The sequence below is a fragment of the Nicotiana sylvestris genome, chromosome 5, assembly GCF_000393655.2.
Source record: "Nicotiana sylvestris chromosome 5, ASM39365v2, whole genome shotgun sequence".
NCBI lineage: Eukaryota > Viridiplantae > Streptophyta > Magnoliopsida > Solanales > Solanaceae > Nicotiana > Nicotiana sylvestris.
In genome coordinates, this window is record NC_091061.1 from 112,537,891 (window position 1) to 112,563,457 (window position 25,567).

The 25,567-nt window shown below is 40.1% G+C and overlaps 2 protein-coding genes across 2 annotated transcripts; both read left to right on the top strand.

The window, feature by feature from the left end:
- Window positions 1–17,462: 17,462 nt before the first annotated feature.
- LOC138869162 (uncharacterized) lies at window positions 17,463–18,865 on the top strand. The gene is made up of 2 exons (XM_070146758.1): window positions 17,463–17,618; window positions 17,681–18,865. Exons 1-2 carry the CDS (start codon window positions 17,463–17,465, stop codon window positions 18,863–18,865), a joined length of 1,341 nt encoding a protein of 446 aa, XP_070002859.1.
- Window positions 18,866–21,565: 2,700 nt separating this feature from the next.
- On the top strand, window positions 21,566–21,988 carry LOC138869163 (uncharacterized). The gene has a single exon (XM_070146760.1). It carries the CDS (start codon window positions 21,566–21,568, stop codon window positions 21,986–21,988), a length of 423 nt encoding a protein of 140 aa, XP_070002861.1.
- The last annotated feature ends 3,579 nt before the right edge of the window (window positions 21,989–25,567 follow it).

The following is a 25,567-nucleotide window of genomic DNA, read 5'->3' on the forward strand; positions in this document are numbered from 1 at the left end:
GGGGCAGAAGTTTTTCTTTGTTTTTGTCTATTTTGTTGAAATCAGGAACCCACCTGGAGAACAGGGGAATATATTTCAAGTTCAGCAATCAGGTGTCCACCTGGAGAACAAGGGAATACATTTCAAGTTCAGCAATCAGGCGCCCACCTGGAGAACAAGGGAATACATTCAAGTTCAGTAATCAAGCACCCACCTGGAGAATAAGGGAATACATTTTCAATTTCAGCAATCAGGCGCCCACCTGGAAAACAAGGGAATACATTTCAAGTTTCAGTAATCAGGCGTTCACCTGGAGAACAAGGGAAGACAGTTCAAGTGTCAAGGGAAAGTAGTTCCGAAGGAAGACAGTTCAAGATTTGGCAATCAGGCACCCACCTGGAAAACAATGGAATTCACTTCAGAATGCAATTCAAGTCAGCAACAAAAGAAGCTTGCGGCAAGAATACGAGTCAACAAACCGAGGTGATCAACACAAGTTAGTCACAATAAAGAAAAAAAAGAGAAAGGCAAGAAGTTAATCCAGATGCAGAAGTTGATGAAAGATGTGGGTGGCTCAAGACATGGCCGAGGTCACAAGCACTGCATGCCCGATTTTGATCCGAAAAGCTAAAGAAGAATTAGCTAGCACCTGCAACTAGCAAGCGTCAAGGTTCAAATCCAAAGTCTGCATGAAGAACCATTCAAGACTCAAGATCAAGCTTCAGAAGACATATAGATAGGAATCTTGTAACTCGTAGTTGATAGTCTTAGTTAGTCTTTTTCATTTTTGATTTTGATATAATCACGGGACTGCGGATCGGAGCCTCGGACAGAACCTCACTCGACTCTTTCATCCTCCTCGGCACTCCATCATCTCACTCACTTCTGAACTACACGTGACTTGATTCCTTTATAGCCAAGGATATGTAGGCAGCTCAGATACCAGGGCTCGGTCACATTCTCCTCTCTCTTAGCTTTCGGTCTCTCTAAATAAGGGTCAGGTCAAAAACCTGTCTAGTCGTTCTTTGTCAGAAAATACTTCGTCTTTCCAGTCAAAGAGGGGCAGCTGTAGACATGTGATTTTTGACCCTCCCCAATATTTTTTATTTTTTAGCACGTAAATATTTAATTTAGGCTTAATATAGCTATTTAAACTCATTTTTACTCATTTACTTTATTTTATTACAAGAAAATAAAAATTACAAAAAATAGTTTCATTAATGTTTTGTAGTCATTTTTAATCTTGGAAAATACCAAAAAAATAGTTTTGTATTAACGGTCAGTCTTATTCTAACATCTATTTTACTTAAGTAGGACTAATTAATAAATGAGATCATATTTTAATCTCGTTCGCGGGAAAGAATAAAACTTGGGCTCGAACAACCCATTTTTTTGGCCTAATTTTGGACCTAGCCCATAAATCCCAAGCCCATAATTCCTAGGTCCATACCCCTAACCTAACATCTACCCCTATATAATAGTACCTAATGCCTAAATAAAGGAGGACACACTTTTGGAAGGGCCTATTCTTCAACAAATACACAGAAACCCCATTGTCCAGCTTCTTCTTCTTCAATTGAAAACCAGTGAAAACCACAGACCCTCCCCCATCGATCTTCTTCATCAACAACCAAACCAAAAATCCCTCACCCTTCAGCCGCAACCCATCAGAAAGTAGAGAGAACGAGCCTGCCCCCCTACCATCAAGAACACCCAGGTACAAACGCATACATATACAAAGTTGGGAACGACCAGATCTGAATTAAAAAATGAGAAGGCTGGGTTGAGTCGAGTTCGTCGAGGTTGTCGCTCATAGTTCAAGTTTCCGTCGGCATCTCATGCGTATTCTATTTGGAAGAAATTTATAATTGGAAAGGCTCAGCTACAGAGAAAACAACGGATTCATCGAGGTTTAGATCAAAAAGTTCGTTTGTTTGGTTGGCTGATTTTGAGATCCTATTTCGTTGTACCTGGCAGAAAATTGTGGCAAGAAAGGTTTATCCCTCTCTTGCTCTTAATTTTAATAGTTCTATTGTGATGCTTGTATGTGAAATTATTTATTTTAACATAGTTGATTATTTTAATTTGACCGAATGAATCATTGTTGGTTTGCTACATTGCTGGCTGAATATTAGCTGACTCAAATCTAGATAATTGAGAAGGAGGACAAGAATGAATTTGCTTAATATGAGTAATCAGATGTGTGGTATTTGGTTCTTTAACCTTGAAAATATTGATATTTATGTTCTCATGTGATAAAAGAGCTTTTGAGCAATGCACCTAAGATAACTAGGATTTACTGTTTCAAACTAATATGATTTTACTGTAAGCGTATCTTGTGGATGTAGAATTCAGCGTGGCAAGAGTGGTCTCTTGTATTTTCTTTTTTTCCACGCTGCTGGCATACTCATTTCCCAGCTCGTATTTGACTGTCTTTCTTCTCTCTTGCCTGCTTGTAATTGTCCCACTTATTTAACTTTCATAGAATTGTCCTTTTCTGGAGTTGGACTTCAAAAAAAAAAAGAAATTGTTTAATATGTGAATGAGTCTAGCTAGAATGCCTTACCGATATGTATTTCGACTGTTTCACTTTATTTGTTTGCCTGGGAACCTACATATGATCGCTGTATTCTTTGTTTTACTAACTGGATAAGCAAACTTCCCGGCGCGCAATTAAATTATTACAACTACGGGTACGGTTCTCGTGACTTGGTTGTGATACTTAGTTTTTTAAATAAGATATAAGTAGGAGCATTTTTAATTTGCCTTTACAAAATGTGAATACAAGTCTTTTCTTTTAAAAATAATTTGAGGTGCGCCATACACAAATAAAATCCTATAGCCTATGGCCCTCATGGTTTCAAAAACAAGAAATTTTAGACAATTAGTTGAGGTGTGCCCTACTTAGCAAATATAGTTATGGCCCTTTAGAGTTTAATATTGGGCTTCTTTTAAAAATTGGATTCGAGGTGTGCCGTGACAAACAAAAATGACAATTGCATGGCTCTGGCTTAATTAATTTTGTTTTAATCCTTAGACATCGAGGCGTGCCATTTAGCGAATTTCCATGGCCCTCGCGAACTTGAAAGTGTGGAGTTGCTTTAGGCACGTTATTTTAATAATTTACCTTCCTAAACTCGGGTGCGCATTTATGTGACCCAAATTCAAATTTCAACGATGCTAAAATATGTCGAAGACCGGTGCATTTATGTGACGTGATTCAAGACATGTTTTAACAACGTTGCAATATTCCTAAAATGATTAAAAACGGTTGAAGTTTTAAAAATGCACATAGGTTTAAAATGTTTAAAATCAGATAATTAAGCCAATAATAACAGTTGAGCGACCGTGCTAGAACCACGGAACTCGAGAATGCCTAACATCTTCTCCCGGGTTAACAGAATTCTTTACTCGGATTTCTGTGTGCGCGGACTGTAATACAGAGCCAATCTTTTCCTCGATTCGGGATTTGAACCGGTGACTTGGGACACCATAAAATTATCCCAAGTGGCGACTCTGAATTTAATAAATAAATAATCCCGTTTCGATTGTCACTTAAAGTTGGAAAAAACTCCCCTTATATACTCCCTTCTACGGGGTGTAGGAAAAAAGGAGGTGTGACAATAGGTGAGCAAGAACATCAAAAATGCAATCGGGTATATGATGTAATAAGCTCGCATCTTTATAAGAGTCAGATGGCCTCACCTAAGCACTACTACGAAAGACTAGCTGAGGAAATAAGGGATAAAGCTTTAACTTAAGCATAGTAACTCGAAAAAGAAATGATCTTGTAACAACAGTCTCACTACAACATTTTATGCACTCCATAATAAAGTGGCACCTATCGTGACTAATGAACAGGAAGTGAAAAATGATATTTGAGATCATACGAGTTTCAGGAAATTCCAGTATTCGTGGGCACTATGATAAACCAAGTATCCATGTAGCAAGTGGCAGAACGACCAGGAAAAGTAATTACATACATTTAATGACAACTGGAAGGCACAGAAGGAAACTTATGGTACTAGCAAGTTAAAGGAAGGTTGCGAGTAGGTCGCAATCTATAGTATGGTAGAGCGACTATTTTTTGGTAGATAGGAGTAAGGATAAGAAAAGGTGAGTGAAAATGTGACAAGAATAGGTAGGGCCTCGAAATTAAGCCCATTAAAATAAGAGAGCTGATGGTTTCTATAAGTTATTGAAAGCTAAGTATAGCCTGAATGAACTCGATGGAGTCTAAGACTAGGTGCATTTAGAAGAGATGGAACGCTTCCCTGGTTGTAGAATAAGGGTGTAATTGTGATAGATAAGAGGATGACGCTTAGGCCTTTGATTGAGTAATGATTTAAAGAAAAGGTATTTCATGAATTGCACTAGGTTAGAATACCCCCACGAGATGAATCACATTGGATACTATGAAATACGGTTATTGAAGTATAGTATTGTCCCCTAGGTGGATCAGGCAAATAACTTCATTTGTTCCCCGATGAGACATGAGCCCTAGTGACATTGTATTACGTAAGAGGTCTCAAGTTATCAGTGGTAGATTATAGATTAACATTAAAGTGAATCAACATTAGATGGATGAAAATTCCAAAGTATGAGAGGAGATTAGGATGTCATTCTCTAGATGAACGGTAATAAGGAAGCATTAAAGGACTTAGATTTATATATATAGGATAATCAGGGAGAGAGTAACCTGGAGTTGGGTAGCAGACCTCGGTAATAATAAACTGAAGTAAGAGTTATGGTATAGTACGACCTACCGAGATGTAGTAAATCCATAAGCATAGATAATCGAGGCTATTACACCCTGAAATATTACGTTGATATTACATCCTGCAATACTACATTACGATGATATTATGCTTTGCAGTATTAAATTACGACGATATTGCACCTTGTAGTATTGTACGTTGAATTTATCATAAGTTATTTGACATCAGTCCAAAGAAAAGATTACTTGGAGATTATAAGGATTATGTTATTTCAAACAAGTGATGAGTAAATTCATGAAGGTGAGAGGGGAAACAAGTCAAAGAAAATAAATTTTCGTCCAAGTTTGGCATGTTGGGATAAAATATGGGCCGAGCATTAATACCCGATATTTATGGACTAGTACCATACGAGGTACCATATGGATATGATAGTATGATATATAAAAGGGTATTAAAAATAAATAGAATCTTAAGTAATTTGAGACATTTCTTAATTATGTGAGTAATTGGTTAATTATCGGGTAGCGGAATATTACCTAATTAAATAATTAATTTTCTAATAAGATTTAAAACCCCTCCCCCACCCCATGTGGAAGCAAGCCACCACCCAAACCAAATGACTCATTAGTCATGTTGGGTTAGGTGGGAACTAGTAAAAGTATAAGCCTTGAAATTCAAAACAAGGCTACATAACCTTCAACAAATTAAAGATTCATATATCCATCATTTGAGGGAATAGAAAAGGGCTCTTCATGGGACCATTTAAATCCAGCAAAAACATAACATAAAGCCAACGTTGAAAGCAAAATTGAAGTTAACATAGATGGGTTCAGATCTTTAATAGATCGAACAGAGATTTTGCGATTCTAACAGAGTACAGTGCAACCTTTTCCAAGAACATCATACGAATTTTCTCAACTCCATGTATGTTAAGGCTAAGCCCTTCCTTCATTTTGGCATGATCTCATAATTACATGAGTTGGTAACGAGGCATAAAGAAAAATTCATATCCCGAAATTTACGTATATTTTCCTAGTTTTGTAAGTTACAATATTGTCCTTATCGAGACTTCATATTCCATTATATATTTCCTTCTTCCAGTCAATAGAGCAGAGAGTCTATATATACAGTATTACAGTATTTTCATTACCATCGAGCTATAATCGATGGGCAGGCCCCTATTGGGAAACCTCTGATCAAATGGTAAGTTAAATACCAAGCCTACTGTAGCCAAGCGCCTATGAGAGAGCCCAGTTGGTCGAGATACAGAGACTAGTATGGCCGGGCTCCTATGAGCGAGCGTACTATGGTAGAGCAGTTATATATATGTATATATATATATATATATACACTCATACACCAAGCCTTATAGGGCCAGACAATTATTTTACTTACTATATTGAGAGAGTTGAGTCATTATCAGCATGAAAACATATCCTCAGATTATCTTTGATTTCCAGTTACTTTCAGTTATTATATTATTAGTTTAGTTTCAGCTTTCAGTATATTGTCTTACATACTCGGTACATTATTTTGTACTGACGTCCCTTTTCTAGGGGCACTACATTTCATGCGTGCAGGTTCAGACAGACATGCACGTAGACCACCTCATTAAGCATTGTCCGAGTTCAGCTTGATCGGTAAGCTCAATGCCTTTCGGAGTTGCCGGGTCTAGAGCTTTATGTACATATTGTGTATACATGTATATATGTTATAAGTAGGTCGGGGAGTTGTTCCGATCACAATATATTTATCAGCAGAGGCTTGTAGACATATCATGTCAGTTAGTGCAGTATGTTGGGCTTGTAGGCCTTGTATGTATATTTGGTTAGTTTGTTAGCCGCAATAATTATGACGGCCTTGTCGGATCAGCTTTATATTGATATTTGGTCAGCATTTGCAGTTTTCTGGAAATGAGGCCATGGCCAAGTATTACATCATAGGTCTAGAGTCCCTTAGTCGTGAGTTGGTACGCAAGGATAAGTGAGGCACCGGGTGCCGGGCTTATCCCCAAGTTCAGGGTGTTACAAAACTGGTATCAGAGTAGTTCTGTCCTAGGGAGTCTACAAGTCGTGTCTAGTAGTCTTGTTTATAGGTGTGTTGTGCATCATACTTATAAGCAGGAGGCTACAAGGCATTTAAGACTATCACTTTTTCTTCTTACTCTAGATCGTGTGGTAGAGCTCAGTTGTAAGAACACAATTTCCTAAACTCGACCTTATTCATAATACGGTGATTCCTACATTTAGAAAGATGGTTGGTAAGGGATTGAATGCGGTTGTGAAAGAGTTGAGTCAGAAAAACCCGTTGAGCTTCTGGAAAAGGAGCCTTAAGGTAAGAATATCTATCCACCTTTATGGTAAAAGACAATGAGAGATTCATAAGGTAAATACAAGTTTCAACAAGTAAAGGAAGCAAGTGAAAGAGGGTACGAGGTACCCAACTAATGAAGATTATCCTTATTTACCATTTAGGAAGAGAGATATAAGCATTTTGAGTTACCTTCAACAATAACAGAGGTATGTATAATTGGCCACCCCGATCTAAGTTATTCTCTAAGGGAGCTAACAAATATGGTTTAAGAGAAGGACATAATATCACGATCCGGATGGGGTTAGAGTGACCCAAAATGGTGGATGAATTGTTTGCGTTAGTTGACAATGTCGAAGGATATTGAAAATTTTCTAATAAATCTCATTGTGAGACACCTAGATGGTGCACTCTAAAATAGTACAGCTAGATATGAGTACTACAAAGATAGCAACTGGAAACCTTGAAGGGATAAATATTACCTTAGTGTGGCTCTTGTCCCTAGTAGAGGGAAAATGTTAGGTATCCCGAAGAGCCAGTAGATGAGGCAAGGGGAGGTAAAAGCGAAAGAATGTCTTGTTAAAGTTTTCAAAGTGCTAGATAGAAATATTAGCAGGGAAGTACGAAGAGCGATAATGAAGCATTATGAGTGAGATGTGATACATGGATGGTAATGGTAGAGTGTTACAGAATCTATAGTCAAATAAGAAAGAGATGAGAGGTGATGGGACTTAAGACAATAAAAGAGTATAGGATATACAGTCACATCCTCATTTCGAGAAATAAGCTCGCGACTCTAACGTGATTAACAGAAGAAAAAGTTAGACCCCGGAGTAACAAAAATCAGTATGGACTGGTGAACAAGATAAACTAAACATGAATTAGGAACTGAGTAATTTGATAATAGTCAGCATCATGAGAATTTCAGATTGCATTCCAATAATAAAAGAATGGACAATAGAAGAAGATCCATGATGAATTCAGAGAATGGTCATTCAGGGGGACGCTTCCCTAAAGCAAGCAATATGAGCAAAGTGAAGCCTAAAGGACTGTATGTGCTAGTTACACTAAGTGTCACCATCGCGAGTGAGAAATTTTGTTATCCTTGGTACAAAAGGATTACCGCAAGGCATGTAAAGGTCATTGATAATGTGAAAGGATACCAAAGATGAAGAGGAAAAAATCTATAGGCAGGTCGTCATAGCTCCAAGTCTTAGTACTCCCCTAAAGGGGGAATATGGAATGATAAAGGAAGAATGTGATAAAAATGAGAAAGGGATGAGATTGCCCTTATCCAAATGTTACAGATATGCTATGATTCCAGAACGTTATGTAAGCACGACGTCAAAAAAAGGAAGTAAGGTTCCTACCCGGGATGTTATTGATAGATAAGGAGCCAGTACATGAGGTAAGTTAATACAAAGAAATAACCCAAGAAAGATTATGCGGAATATGGATATGAGAATGGGTCGACGGGTAGTAAGTAGTTGATTCAGGAAGAGCCTAGTCATGAGTAGATAAGACTTACAGACAAATCAGCAGATCATGCAAGATAAATGTAGTAAACCCCAACATGGAGAATTCAGCCTTGCAGTAATGGCATTATAATACTTAAGCTATATTCAAATAGGAGTCTAGGTAGTTAAAGGTACCGTATGAATCTTACGGGAATAAAAGAGAGTGTCAGTGGGAAGACAGTCAAAATATCAGTTTAGAAGCAACCCTACAAGCACAAGGGCATGGAGGTAAGCAACTACGGATAATTATAGTCAAGGAAGGACATCAAAAGGTCTGTAATAAGCTCACATTTTTACAAGAGTCAAGGGTGCTCCCTAAGTACTACAACAAAAGACTAGCTGATGAGATAAGGAAGAAGGCTCAAACTTAAGCACAATGACCTAAAGAGGAAATGGTCGTGTAACAACAGTCTCACAACAACATTGTAAGCACTTCAAAGGAAAGTGGCACCTACCGTGGCTAATAAATGGAAAGTAAAATTAAAAGTAATATTCGAGATCATATGAGTTGCACAAAAACTCTAGCATGTGTGGGCACTAAGGTAAGCTAAGTATGGACGCAACAAGGGGGCAGAAAGACCAGGAAAAGTAATAGCTTACGTAGAAAGAAAGCTAAGATGAAACGAAAGAAATTATTCGATCAATCATCCAGAGTTGGTTACGTTATGAATGCACTTAAGGGTTCAGAGTTTTATACACGTAGCATATACAACTATAGAAGATTCTGGTATACGTTAAAAAAATAATTGAGCGAGGTTATAAATGAAGGATTAAATTGTTAAAGGATTGTATCATGCATATTCCTCAGCGCCTATGAAAGGCTAAACAGAAAAACTAATACCATGAACCCCAGATCGGGAGATAACTTAAGCCGACATAAAGGCTGATCAAAAGAAGGAGGAAACTTAAGAGTTACATCAACGAAGTAAATCAGGAATCCGATTATTAGACCTAGAAGTTATAGGAATCATGATTGAGAACATAGCAGAATCACTCTTATTATTAGAGGTGAAGAGAGATAGCAAAACATCCATATTCTATAACAGCGCTATGATAAAGCCAGTTAGAAAAATACCAACCTCATAAAAATTTAGTATAGAGCTCCCACCGGATTGTATAGGCACCAAAGGTGCAAGTATTATAATAGAGCTTCAAATAGTGGATGTGATTTATAGCTATGTGGAAGGGTAGTTATGAAAGAGAGATAGAAGAATATGATGTGATATTTTAAAGTAAGTAAAGTAAAGGTGAACAACGTATGAGAGTGGTCCATACTTTAGGTAAAAGACTAGAAGCACTGGGATTCGGTATCCAGGAATGATAGCAGCATCGTCAGTGGCATACCTTCCAGCCTATGGTTTCTAAGTACCGAAAGATCTAATTACAGAGTAAAAGAAGAGTTAGAGACAATGCGATATCTCGCTTGATAGAATGACAAGGTTTTAGAAAGACAAGAGAAGTATCAGAAGAACGCAAGTGAGAAGGTGACAAAAATGGATAAGTCCTCGGGATTAAGCCTGTGAAAATAAAGGAGCTGATGGTTCCTCTAAGTTATAGAAAGCTCAATATAGCCTAAATGAACTCAAAGAATTCTAAGACTAGTAGCATTTAGAAGAGATGGGATGTTGCCCTGGTAGCAAAATGAGGGTGTAATTGTGATAAATAAAGGATGATGTTTGGGCCTTCGCTTTAGTAATTATTTGAAGAAGAAAAAAGGGGGGAAAGAGGATTTCATGAATTGTATGGGACTAAAATACCCATATAAGGTGAGTCACATTGGGATGCTATAAAGTACAGTGATGGAAGTACAATATCACCCCTAGGTGGATCAATCTAATTACTCCATATGTCCCCGATGAGACACGAGTCCTAGCGGCGGTATTACATAAAAAATCAAGTTATCAGTGGTAGATGATGAATCAACATTAAAGTAAATCAACAATAGATGGATAAAAGTTCAACAATATGAGACGAGATTAGACTATCAGTCTTAAGGATAAACAACGAGAGTAACCTGGAGTTGGTTTCAAACCTCAGTAATAATAAATCGAAGTAAGAATTATGGTGTAACATGACATAAGTAGATGCAGTAAATTCATATGAATGGATAACCAGGTCTATGAAATAAGATATTTCCACATTTGTAAGTTCTACAAAGTACCGAGCGAAGAACTTCAGTACACCTATAGATACCCGGAGAGGCATCGTATTAAGCCTTGTATATGTTTAAAAAGTAAGGACTAGAGATTGGGTAAAAGCTGGAGGTAAAAGGAGAGAAGTGTCGCATAAGCACACTTACAAGATCAGTATCGTAGAGGCTGCATGATAGAAGGTAGCAACAGTTATGAAATGGAAGGAATTCAATCACAAGTCATGGCGTGGGAAAGAGTCCTAAAGGGGGAATGCCCTGGCCTTTGGATTTATTCACAGAACAACTGCCTAAATGGCGAGGAGAGTATTAAGGTATTCACAAGAGCTATAAGTTATGAAAATGATAAAAGCATCAGTTAACATTCAAGGAAGAAGGTTCCAAATGAAGGAATGATGTTACGCCCTGCAATATTACGTCGATATTACATCCCGTAGTACTACATTACGATGATGTTACGCTTCGCAATATTAAATTACGACGATATTGCACCCAGTAGTATTGTACGTTGAATATATCGTAAGGTAATTGACATCAATCCAAGGAAAATATTACTTGGAGATTATAAGGATTAAGTTATTTCAAACAACTGATGAGTAAATTCGTGAAGGTGAGAGGGGAAGCAAGTCAAAGAAAATGAATTTTCATCCAATTTTGGCATGTTGGGATAAAATACAGGCCGAGCGTTAATACCGATATTTATGGACTAGTACCATACAAGGTACTATATGACCATGATAGTATGATATATAAAAGGGTATTAAAAATAAGTAGAATTTTAAGTAATTTGAGACAATTCTTAATTATGCGGGTAATTGGTTAATTATCGGGTAGCGGGATATTACCTAATTAAATAATTAATAATTGGATAAGATTCAAAACCCCGCCCCCACCCCATGTGGCAGCAAGCACCACCCAAACCAAATGACTCATTTGTCATGTTGGGTTAGGTGGCAACTAGTTAAATTATAAGCCTTGAAATTCAAAACAAGGCTACATAACCTTCAACAAATTAAAGATTCATATATCCATCATTTGAGGGAATAGAAAAGGGCTCTTCATGAGACCATTTGAAGCCAGGAAACAATTAACATAAAGCCAACGTTGAAAGCAAAATTGAAGTTGTTTACAGTGAAAATGGTAATAAAAATTAAATTTGTTGATGGGACTCTAAAAATACATAATCTATTTTTATGTTAGTTGTTAAAGCAGTTGATGCTAGATATTTGAAAATAAAAGGTGAAATGCGAGCTAAAACAGAGTTACGATCAAACCGAGGAGTTAGCTGTCTCGGCCTCGTGCTAACCGATGAGGGACCTCGAGGTCGATGCCTGGGCTCGGGCTCGAGCTATTGGGGATAACCGGGAAGGGACTAACAGTCAGAATATAATTAAAGGAGGTTCTTTATGGATAATAACAAGCAATAAATGAAGAATAAATAATAAACAATAGCGTTGGGAAAATATGTTAGAGAGAGAAAAGAGAGAGAGTTGTTATTTATCTTGTATAGAATAGTTGGAGCAACAACAACCCTCTACAAAGTGGTAAGGATCACCTTTATATAGGAGGGAAAATCCAACATAGTACAAAATACATTAATTGTAAAGGTATGGAGATGGGACGGCAAGACATGATACCAGGCTCTGCTAGTGCTATCTGCTCGCCTTGGGAACTACCCATTCTCGGAATCATCGTTAGGTCGAGCGTAAATGGACATCGAGGGAGGGAACTCGACCACAACCTCACAGCCTTAAGATCTCGATATGACTTCCCAAAATACCTTAATGACGAAAAATCGGACCCTCCGATTTCACTGTATACAGATAGTCTTCGCTCCTGGAATGAAGTAATAGGAAACGATATTGAGCCATTATTCTGAGGACATCATTGTCGTGACATCAACCTATAAGTGTATTAAATGCCATGGTCCAGAAAATTGTGCGAGGGTCGCCGTCAAATACAATTATCGAGGAACCCACGAGCTGCTATTGGCTCATCCTTTCCGCTACCCAAGTGATTTCTATAAATACATCGACTGTTTGATAATCCTCATCTTCGTAGTATCTTCAAATTCACGAGTCCATACCTATCTTCTTTTACACTCTTCCAACTTGCTTTCTAAGAGGAAATTTTACCATTACTATGGCCAGGACTTCTAGAACGGTTCCTCGATGGAATGAAGCTGCATCTTTATCTTTGTCGTCTAAGGAGAAATCCAAAGTAGTGCCCACCTTGGAACAATGTACTCCCTCCAAGCTTGATATGTCAAAAGATTTTACCGTTGATACCACTTCATCCACACCAGGCTGATGTGAACATGTGTCCCAATACATAGTGTTGTGACTAACATCGAAATAGTGAAGACAGACTGCCGATGGGGTGAGGAAGTGAAGGTGGAAATTCCTGGCCCCAATGAAAATATAACGGACTACAAGACCGGACTCCTTTATGTGAATACCTACCCGTTCACCTTGGGTCCTGAGTCCTTTAAATCTTATGAATCCTCTCCCCCAGAACTAGATCTGGTTATCCTTGATTTTTGCGACAAATATCAAATGACGCTCATCCAGATCTATCCCGCTATCTGGAGGATAGTATTGATGCTCCGTCATTTCACCGAAAGGGTTACGGGCGAGGTTTTTACCCTTAACCATTTGATCAGGTTGTACAACCCTCGATTTTACTGAGTTTTGATCAGGCCCCATCATCGATCCAAAACATTATTTTTCTTGAGCACCGATGAGGGGAAGGACCGAGGATGGATGAGCAGGTTTGTCTGAGTAAGGACCTCGGACATCATTGTGACCTGGAGGATACCTTTTCCGGAGAGATGGAACACACAGCGTAAGCGATTCTCCATTAACCATGTTTTGTAATTTTCTTCACTTTCCCTGGAATGATGACCTCTTTGTCGTTTCGCATAGCCACTACTTGGTACCCCAAGGTGGTTTCAGACTTGCCGGGATGGATCGGACAGTTGGACATCGTGTTCCCATATCATACTCGGTCTTGGATCGATCTGGTCAAGGAGCGATGGGTGGCCAAGAATCATGGTAGAGCTTTTTTGCTGTCTATGTCTTAGATTTACGCTACTGCATTTCTCACTGCGCCCCTTGTGCTGACAAATTATAGTTACCATACTTGTGCAGGCCTTGGCAAAAATATGGAGATGAAGCCACCCTCTGGTGGCAGGATGGAGGCTTCAGATCCTGGCAATTGCAAGAAGAGAAAAGGCAAGGTAGTTGTCGACCTTCCTATGGTAAAGAAACCCAGGTCACTCGAGCATCAAACCACTGCTAGGACCTCTGCTTCAACTTTAGGGGAAAATCCTGGCACCAAGGATGAGGATGACGATGAATGCCAGTTAGCATGAAGGATGAGGTCGAATTCAGAAGCCTCGCAGGTGCCTCTATCGGAGGCTGCTGAGTCTGGGACGGCTGACTCAGGTCAGTCCAGTAAACCAAAAAACCTTGAGGAAGGTGTTAATATGGCCTTGGATCACACGACCGGGTTTGGCGCAGTTTTCGTTGGGGGGACCGCTACCATCGATCTTGAAGGGTCAGGGCCCGGAGCTTTTAGGAGCATGGGTTGCCTTTTGGAGAAATTGGTAACATTAATGATTTCATCTCATGCTTTTAGGTCTCGTCAGGGGAACTGAGGGACGATCTAGAAGCGAACGTCATCAAAGCAGAGATTCCTATCCAAGGGGGAGGTTCCCTTGCTAATATCTTTGATGGTGTTAGCGATAGTGTCGGTCTTGACGTTCCTGGCTCCATCAAGGCAGCGGAGAGATTTATGCGGTAGGTGATAGCCATCCTTCGTGTATTTCTTTTAGTCTTGGGCGTCATTCTTTGTCTTTCTAACTTTTCCGCTATGCCACATTGCAAGTATATGTATGATCATGCCCTTCTTTGGCTCCGCAAGGAGCTTTCTTACCATGAAAAGGAGTGTAAGAAACTTACCTCGATGCTGCGAGATTCGGAGGCTCACTCTGCCCAGGGAGAGAAGGAATTAAGAGAGCTCCGAGCTGCTTTGGAGTGAGCGCTCTGGGAAAAGACTGACCTTGCTGCGCAGGTATTTCACCCTGCGTGTACCCGATCTTTGCTCCCGTATTCCAACATAAATTGGCTTACCTTTCTTTTGTAGGTTGAGTAGAATGGTTTGCAGATTAGCCAACTGAACACGGAGATATTTGGGTTGAGGAAACAAAGCAAAGTAGTGGCTGAAGAGTTGGCGTCATCCCATGATCTTCTCGAGAATGCTCGTAAGGAGATTGATGCCTTGGCTGCGGCCAAGTCCGAGGTTGAAAGAAATGTTGTCACTTATCTAGACGATGCAGCCACGACGCATAAAATAGCTCGTGACGTATTGATAGCAGCTGAGCAGAAGCTAGCTTGAGCTATTAGTCATGCTAAGGCGGAGGCGAAGAGAGAGACCCTAGAGGAGATCGGTGATGTGCCGGAGAATTTCGGCACATTTAATACAAATTGCTTAGATTTTAACTTGTTTTTAGATGCAATTATCTTTTATACTTATGTAATTTTAGTGTTTTTGCAGTGTATGAGGTTTAAGAACTTAAGAGCATGGAAATTGAATCAAAAAGCCACAAAAAAGACAAGAAAAGAGCAAAATGCTTCACAAACCTGTTGGGCAAAGTTCAGTGCAAGAAATGCGGTCCAGTCTGCGATCGCATAACCTGTTTGCGAGCTGCATAATGGACCGCAAACTCATCATGAAGGTTGCCGAAGGTGGAAAATGCGACGCGAAATGCGATCGCATATCTGCAATGCGAACCGCAGAACATGAATGCGATGAAGTCCTGGAAACTAGGGTTTGAAGATGCGACGGCTATGTCAAGAATGCGGACCACATGTCTGTTATGCGACAAATACGCGGTCGCATATTTAACCGAAAAGGATATTTTTGTCCGATTTTTGTCCCGAGTTTTGACCGACTATAAATAGATTTATGGGGGTTTTGTGGGGGGGCATCTTGTCTGATTTTGGAGCTACAATACAAGGCTTTAATATTCCTCTCTTTTGGAAGCTTTTGGGTCAAGAATCTATCACTTTGTAAGCTTTACGGCATTAAATATTCTCATCCTTTTGTATTATAGTATGTGTAGCTAACTTAAAATACTAAGGTTGTGGACCCTAAATGGGTGTTATGTTAATTGGTGTTTAACATTGAATATAAGTATAATGGTTGGTTGATATTTATTTACTTCTCATTCTTCATTTATTGTTGGTGGTTGCAAACATTAACAAGTGCCATTAAATTCTTACTTTGCTTGGGAAAGTGGGTTAGAATTTGGTAGAAGTAAATATCAAAGACTCAAGGCTTTAAACCTTATTTAATAGAATCGCTTAGGAATAAGTGGATTTTGTTTGGCACATATTGATTGTTCTTAATTGCAACTCTTTTATATTTGGAAAAATCATAATAAAGAAATACTACCCAACTATTGGAAAATATTGGGTAGTCATTTAGAAATCATTTGCATATCAAAAGAACCTTGCATTAGAAATATATCATATTAACACCGATAGCATTATACTTCATTGAAAGGGACACAACCTTGGCTTTTTTAATTAAATTATTTACATTCTCAATATCACAATTAGTTACTTCTTCAAACCAATCTCAATTCATACTCTTGTTACCATTAACCGAATAGAATTACGACTAGTCAAGTAACACACTATTTGAGTAAACTTTTCACACCTATTCCCTGTGGGATTGGACCCCAACCTTATTAGGTATTATATGTGACACCGACCGCCTTACACTATTTAATTAAAGTGTAATTTGAGCGTATCAAATTTTGGTGCCGTTGCCGGGGAATACGATTTTGAAATTACTAATTAGTGTGTGCTTTACTTTACGTTTTAGTCTATTCCATCACACTTTGCTTGTTTTGCTTGGTGTTGATAGGAAAACATGGCCGAATATGAAGAATAAATGGAGGCAGAAATGGAAGAAAATCCTTTTGCGGATATAGAGGAGTACATTGAGGATACCAATGTTATTATAGCTTCGACCATTGGCGCTGCAACTTTCAAGATGGAACATGGTTTAATTCTTATGCTCAAAGCGGAGGGGTTTTTCGAGAATTCCACTGATGATGATCTGACACAACATCTTAGAAACTTCTTGGTGTGTGTGCGATGCATAAGCAGAACAATGTCTCGGATGATGCTCTAAGGTTGAGGTGTTTCAAGTACTCACTAGCTGGGGATGCAAGGAAATGGCTTCAGAATATGCCACTAAACTCCATTCATTCTTGGCCTGAACTTGTCCGAGTATTCCTAGCTAAATGGTTCCCGCAAAGTAAGAAGTCTGAGCTCCGGGATAAAATTTTCTTCTTCAAGCAAGTACTAGGAGAACATCTACATGTGGCATGGGATCGGTTCATGTTATATTTGGTAAGGTCTCCTAATCATGGTTTTCTGGATTCTATCTTGTTGGAAAAATTCTACATGGGCTTGGATCCTATGAACCAATATATAGCCAAGAATGCAGCTGACGGATCTTTCATGGACAAATCATTCGCAAGGGTCACACAAATACTTGACAAAATAGCAAAGCATAATCAAGCAGGGCACTCAGAGGACACCACAGGTGGAATTGCATATGGGTCTCCTTCCTTGACCACCATGATCAAGGAAAACCAAGAGTGGGATCAAGTGATTGCAGGGCTTGCCATAAATGTCAATGTGTTGACAAAGATGTTCATAAAAAGCCAAACAAAGAAAGTAAATGTGGTGGAAGATATGCAACCCATATAAAATGAAGACTTTGAGGAGGCAAACTATGTCAACAACTCTCAAGGAGGTTATCAAAGGCAACAATACCAAGGTCAAGGACAACAAAATCAATGGAGGCCTCACCCGCAAGGTCAAGGCAACCAATAGTGGAGAAATGACCAAGGAGGCTCAAATCAAGGTAATTGGAACAACAACAACAACTTCCCAAATGGGAGTTCAAACTCTTATGTTTCTCCAAAGGGTCAATATTCAAATGTAGGTTCCTCAAGTGAGTCTAAGTTTGAAGGCATGCTCGAACGGGTATTGCAAAATCAAGAGAAGTCCGACACTTCTATGAGGAATATGACCGAGCTTGTTGGTTCTCATACCGCATCCATTCAAAAATTAGAGATGCAAATGAGAGACCTCTCTAGGGAACAAAATTCGAAGCAAAAAGGCACACTTCCAAGTGACACAATTGCGAACCCCAAAGGTAGTGGGAGTGGTCCAACTTCTCATGTCATGGAAATTACTACTCGGAGTGGGAAGGTACTACAAGGAGGGAGTGAACAACTGGTTAAAGTTAAAGAGTACGAACATGAAGTTGAGGTTGAAAAGCCAAGTGTTGTTGAAGTTGAAAAGGTTCCGAAAGAGTTGAGAGTGCAACAAGAAAACTGGGAAGAGGTAAAGGAAAAGGTAAAAGAGACACCAAAAACTCTACGACCTATTCCTAGACCTCCTCCTCCATTCCCTCAAAGACTTTCTAGGAAGGTTGATGATTGCAAACTCAAAAATTTCTATGACATTCTCAAGCAATTATCGGTGAATATTCCATTTGTGGAAGCATTTCAAGAGATTCTAGGTTTTGCAAAATATTTGAAAGATTTGATTACCAAGAAGAGAACCACCAAAAATGAAGTGGTGAATGTGACTCACCGGGTTAGTTCCATCATTGCAACATCTACCGTTCAAAAGAAAGAAGACCCAGGAGCTTTTACCATTCCTTGTACTATTGGGGTACATGATTTTGCAAGATCCCTTTGTGATAATGGGGCTAGCATCAACTTGATGCCTCTTTCCATTTACAAGCAAGCAGGGTTAGGTATGCCAAGGCCTACAAGTATGAGATTGCAAATGGCCGATCATTCCATAAAGAGATTGGTGGGAATTGTTGATGATGTACTTGTTAAAGTGGGAAAGTTTCAATTACCCGCCGATTTTGTAATCCTTGATTGTGCGGTTGACAAAGAGATCCCTATCATTTTGGGGATACCATTCCTAGACACAGGAAGAGGACTAATGGATTCAGAACGGAATGAGATCAAATTTCGTATGAATGATGAAGAAGTCACATTCCAAGCAAGCAAGGGTATGAAAATACCACATGAATATGATAGCATCTCGGTGATTGATGTTGTTGAGAAGTGGAAGATGCGGTTGAAATAAAGATGGAAGAACAATGCCTTGGTGAGGCGTTGGCGGCTATCTTGGTGAACTTTGATGGTGAAGATATGGAAGGATATATGGAATCGGTAAATGCATTGGAGGGGCATGGGTCCTACACTTATGCTCCAGCAAAGCTCTCTCTCTACTTGGAGAATAGAGACACTCCTCCCGCAAAACCTTCTATTATTGAGACACCGTAACTAGAGGTCAAACCACTTCCACCACACTTGAGGTACAAATTTCTTGGCTCAAATGATACTTTACTGGTAATCGTTTCTTCTTTGTTGAATAATGTGTAGGTAGAACAATTGTTGGAAGTCTTGAAGGAGCATAGGCAAGCTATTGGATGGACAATTACGGATATCCGAGGGATCCCCCGCTGAAATTTGCAAACACAAGATCCAATTGGAGAGTGAGACAAAACCAAGTGTGAAACATCAATGACGGTAGAACCCGCCTATGCAAGAGGTAGTAAAGAAAGAAATAATCAAGTGGTTGGATGCAAGGGTAGTCTACCCTATTGCCGATATTTCTTGGGTGAGCCTAGTGCAATGTGTGCCAAAAAAGGGAGGCATGACTGTGGTTAAAAATGATAAAAATGAGCTCATCCCTACAAGAACGGTAACCGGATAGAGGGTGTGTATGTATTATAGGAAGCTCAAAAGTGCCACATGCAAAGACCATTTCCCTATGCCTTTTATTGATCAAATGCTTGATCGGCTAGCGGGAAGGTCATTCTATTGCTTTCTTGATGGATATTCCGGTTACAACCAAATCAACATCGCATTGAAGGATCAAGAAAAGACAACATTCACTTGCCCTTATGGAACTTTTGCTTTTAGCTGGATGCCATTTGGTTTGTGCAATGCTCCGGCTACTTTTCAAATATGTATGATGTCCATTTTCTCCGACATGGTGGAGGATTTTCTAGAGGTTTTCATGGATGACTTCTCAGTGGTAGGTGACTCTTTTGAGCACTGTCTTAACAATCTTAGACAAGTGCTTAAGAGATGGGAAGAGACCAACCTTGTGCTCAACTGGGAGAAATTCCATTTCATGGTGGATGAAGGTATTGTATTGGGACATAAATTTTCAAAACATGGTATAGAGGTTGACTGGGCAAAGATCGAGATTATTTCCAAGCTTACTCCACCTACTTCCGTTAAAGGTGTTCGAAGTTTTTTGGGGCATGCCGGGTTCTATAGGCGTTTCATTAAGGATTTTTCCAAGATTGCAAATCCTATGTGCAAACTCCTTGAGAAAGATGCCAAATTTGTGTTTGACGAGAAATGCCTCAAAGCCTTTGAGGAATTGAAGCAAAAGCTAACCACGGTACCTATTATTGTCACACCCGATTGGTCTCTTCCTTTCAAGCTCATGTGTGATGCTAGTGGTGTAGCTATTGGAGCAATGCTTGGCCAACGTAACAACAAGGTTCTTCACCCGGTCTATTATGCAAGCAAGACACTAAATGGAGCGCAAATGAATTACATAGTGACTGAGCAAGAACTTCTTGCCATTGTCTATGCCTTTGAGAAGTTCTGGGCTTACTTGTTGGGATCCAAGGTGATAGTGTACACAGATCATGCTGCTCTTCGCTATCTCATGGAAAAGAAGGATGCAAAGCCTAGATTAATTCGGTGGGTCTTGTTGTTGCAAGAATTTGACTTCAAGGTCAAGGATCACAAGGGAACTCAAAATCAAGTAGCGAATCATTTATCAAGGCTTGAAGAGGCAGGGAGACCAAAGGGAGATCTTGAGATCAATGATGCATTCCCGGATGAACATATATTGGTACTTTCTAGCACTTTTGATCCTTGGTATACCGATATTGCTAACTACTTGGTTAGTGACCTTATTCCGGATCGATTGGAATCCTATCAAAGGAAGAAGTTTTTGAGAGACTGTCAGCAATACTATTGGGAAGAACCATTCTTGTTTCGTGTGTGTGCTGACAACATCATCAGAAGATGTATTCCAGAAGAAGAGATTATGCAAATTCTAAAGGCATTCTAGGACTCTCCGGTTGGGGGTCACCATGGGGGAAATCGAACGGCGGCTAAGGTTCTTGAATGTGGTTATTATTGGCCATTGATCTATCATGATGCCAATCAAATGGTCAAGTCTTGTGACTAATGCCAAAGGCAAGGATCAATCTCCAAGAGGCATGAAATGCCAATGCACTTTGTGATGGAGATAGAAATCTTTGACGTGTGGGGAATAGATTTTATGGTTCTCTTTGTAAGCTCTTGTGGGATGAAATATATCTTGGTGGTTGTGGACTATGTCTCCAAATGGGTTGAAGCAGTTGCCTTACTAAACAACAAGGCAAGAAGTGTGACCGCATTCTTAAAGAAAAACATATTCACTCGGTTTGTCACTCCTAGGTCCATTCTTAGTGATGGTGGGTCTCATTTCTGTAACAAGGCTTTCACGGAGTTACTAGAGAAATATGGCGTCAAACATACGGTGGCCATACCTTATCATCCCCAATCAAGTAGTCAAGTTGAGGTTTCCAACCGGGAGATCAAGAGCATTCTAGCAAAGACTGTTAATGCAAACAGGACCGATTGGTCCAGGAAACTAGATGACGCATTGTGGGCGTACCGCACGGCGTAGAAAACTCCTATTGGCACTTCTCCCAATCGGTTAGTCTTCGACAAAGCTTTTCATCTACCCATAGAACTGGAACACAAAGCCATGTGGGCTCTGAAGAGGTTAAACTTGGACTGGGCTGAAGCTGCAAATTTGAGGTTAACTCAACTCAATGAAATGGAGGAATTTTGTTGCCATGCATATGAAAGTTCAGTTGTGTATAAAGAAAGGATGAAATTTGTCCACAACAAAAAGATCTTGAAGAGGAAATTCAAGTCGGGTGACTTGGTTTTACTCTTTAACTCGAGGCTCAAATTATTTCCGGGAAAGCTCAAATTGAAATGGTCCGATCCGTTCAAGGTGGTCAATGTCTCTCCTTTTGGAGCTGTGGAACTAGAATCGGAGGATGGGCTCCGAACCTTCAAAGTGAATGGCCAACGAGTCAAGCAATACTTGGGCACAGATAGAGAAAACCATTTGGTGGAGCAATTGGCTCTCAAAGATGGTCCATGCCCGACCAATGAGTGAATCCTAAGGAATGCCAAATTCATCATGTCGCGACATTAAATCAAGCCCTTCATGGGAGGCAACCCATGTGTGGTAACACCCTTTTTGGACTTTAAATTTTTAATTTTTGTTAGATAGATTTAATTGAGAAATTTAAAGTGTGTGTTAGAGTGCAGGGGATTCAAAAGAACATAACACGGGGTAAGATTGCATGAGAAAGGGAAGAAAAATCACTTTGGGAAGTTTGCTACACATATGCGGTCACATTTTCACTATGCGGACCGCATTTTGGTCGCAAACCCAGACAGTGTGTCTGGCTAAAATTGGTGATAAAAATACGACAAGGTGGTGCACTTTTCGTATCGTATTTCCACTATGCGATCGCATAGTGCACCGCATTTTTGGCCCTACAGCAACTCAACTTAATACCACCGCATAACACTTATGCGGTCGCATAGTGTGTTATGCGGTGACTTGCCCGTCGTAATTCTCCCAGGTAAGTTTGTCGCATCCCTTCGCATCTATTCATTCAAAACAAAAATAAAACTTTTTTATTATTATTATCAAAAACAAAACAAAACGAAAAAAAAGGAATAGAGAAGGCAAAACGGTTAGTGCATTGCTTATGTTTTATAGTTAGATGTCAGTTCATAATGTGATTTTGGTTAAGTAGTGTATTTTGGGGTGCTGGGTAGTAAAAATTAGGACCGCCATTGTTGAGGGTTAAGTTCAATCATTGGGAACGATGAAGTTTGCGGCTCGCAGAATTAAAATGAGGTCCACATTTCTGCCGCATAAGTAAACCCTAGCTAGCTGAAGAAGATGACAAAATGCGGCGACTTTGCGATCGCATAATTAATATGTGGACCGCAAAGTCACCGCATATTGACACAGTAGACCCAGTTTTATAACATGCTGATTGCGGCCAATTTGCGATCGCAAATCTAACTTTGCGATAGATTTTGCGATCGCATTTGGTGATTTTGTTTTCTGAGCAATCAAGTATGCGATGGTTATGCAAACCTCATAATGGTTATGCGATCACATAACCCATTGCATACTTAGATCATTTCACCAGTCTGAAAGTTTGTGATACAATTGAGGTCTGCATAGTGGTTATGCGATCGCATAACCTGTCGCAGACTTAGAATTTTTTTAGGTTTTCTATTTTTCTGTTCATTTTTGCCTACAATGTCGCTCACATTTCACTTCCGTGCAGATATGGCTCCCAATAAACATACATCCTCAGCCCAAAAAAGGGCCTTCTCCAGTCGTCAAACTAAACAAGCAAAACATTCGCGACCGAACCCTACTACTACACTTACCTCCCAGTCTGATGAGGAGGAGACCTTGCCCGAAGTTAACCTAAAAGATGAGGCAAGAAGAAAACAAGGAGATGACTTCCAGCTCAGGTTTAGGGTCGAAGGTTCTAGGGAGTTATATAGAGAAGGGCTATCAAAACGGAAGATCTTGGCCGAAAAACAACTGAGTATGAATGGGCTACAAGAGCAGTACCCCCACATATGGGAGAACATCAAAGCAAGGAAATGGGAGTGCTTCATTGAGCTGCCTAATGAATATAATGAAACTATTGTCCGTGAGTTTTATGCCTCGTATGGAGCCTCCGGGACTGCTCACCAGAAGTACAACATGATCTTTTGTGACACTATATTGGTTCGGGGGAAGAGTGTGTTCTGCAATAGTGACATAATCAATGAGCTTTACTTCCCTAGCTGGAGCCCGGGCACAGCTGAGTATGCCGCCAAATGGGCAAACGGGGAAAATGAGCGGAGTTGGATAGCATCTGTGATTGCAAAGGGGACCCCTGCCTGGATCAACCTTGTGCACACAATATACAAGGAGGATCTCACACGAGGGGGTAGGTTTTGGCTTAGATTTGTCACCTCTCGACTGATACCGTCAAGAAATGAGACTTATATATGCATTGAGAAAGCTCTTCTCATTGCATGCATTATGGAAGGAAACAAGATTGATGTGGGTGCTCTTATCTTCCGAGAGTTAGGGATTCGGGAAAAGCAGGTAGCCACTTCACTTCCATTCCCCTGTTTGATCACAGCCCTCTGTAAGGCTGTGAAAGTCCCTACCATGCCACACACTGACAAGACAGGAAAAGCGCTGAAGGATATTAATATCACGCGCATTAATGATATTGTTGCTCCCCTAGAGGTTCAGACTCAGGGTCCAGTTGATGTAGAGCCCTCAGATTCCCAGGCTCCTATGTCCCCTCAATCTCCAATTGCATCCACTTCTACTTCACAGCCCGCCTCTCAGTCCACCATTGCCCAGCCTCCTACTGCACTGCCAGTCGTTTCGAGGATTGGTCTCATAGCTCAGCATGCCAATGCTAACATAGACCATCTTCTTAAGAACTTGCCCACCCTCATCAGACAGTCTTTGACTCTTATTCAGTCCTCAGTGACAGTACTCCAACAACAACAAACATCTTACAGGGATCGTCTGCAACAGCTTGAGTTAAGGGTTGAGAAGATAGAGCGATGTGAAGTTAGTGACTTGCCTAGGCTCCGGGAGGAAGTTTCCACTATGAAGACTGAGCTCCACGAGATGCAGACTTTGGAGTTCTATCTATCATCCTTCCTGCCCAAGGAAGGTGAGCAGGGAGCAGACACAACAGCACCAAGCTTGGATCTTGACTTCTCCACTCTGATGACAGATATTGCACCTCCGACTGTCGGGGTTTCCCAGCCTCCAACTCCCCTGCACATATTGAGATTCCTTCTGAGGAGGATTCCGGACATTCTACAGAGTTCGAGGGTGAGGAGGTATATGAGGGAGAGGATGAGGAGGATTCATGGTCCACAGAGGATGACGGCCCTTAGGAGAAGGGCAAGCAGATTGTTGCCTCTACAGTTGAGGACGAGGAACAATCAGCAATTCAAATAGCAATAGAACATTCGCTAGCAGACATGGCCCTCCCCTACAGATCCATCGGCCACTCATCCATCAGCAGGCAAGGCTAGCAGCTCACAGGCCCCAGCTCCAATATTGGGTCAGATAGAGATCCCTCCTCCATCAGTGGAGGTCACTCCTCAGACCGAGATCTCATCGGTCCCAGCTTCAGCATCAGAGGGTGACCCCACCATCACTCAGCCGTCTTCCGAATCCCATAGCGCTTAGTGCGCCTCAGGGAGCCCCTAAACTCTGTTTTACGTTCTTATGCATTGGGGACAATGCATGCTTTTTAGTTGGGGGTGGTAGCCTTGTATATATTTTTGTGAAATTGGCAATTGTTGTACATGTTTATGTTTTTGAGCTATATAAGCAAACTTCTGTATTTATTTGTGTTTCATGATTCTGTATATATTGGTATTTTGTATTTGTAGTACATCAGTTATGTTATCCTTGTGTATAAAAAAACAAAAACAAGTAGATAGTTGCATGTCCATCTTTAGCAATTAGCAATGAATTCTCCTTGGTTTGCTTCGTCGGGTTCTTTTCCAAGGGTGTAATAGTAGAACCAGGACAGTAGAATGAAGCATGTTGACCGGTTTGGTGTAATTGTCTATTTCAAACATATGTGTCTGTATATAGCCTATACCCTTCCATTAATAAAAAAAAAAG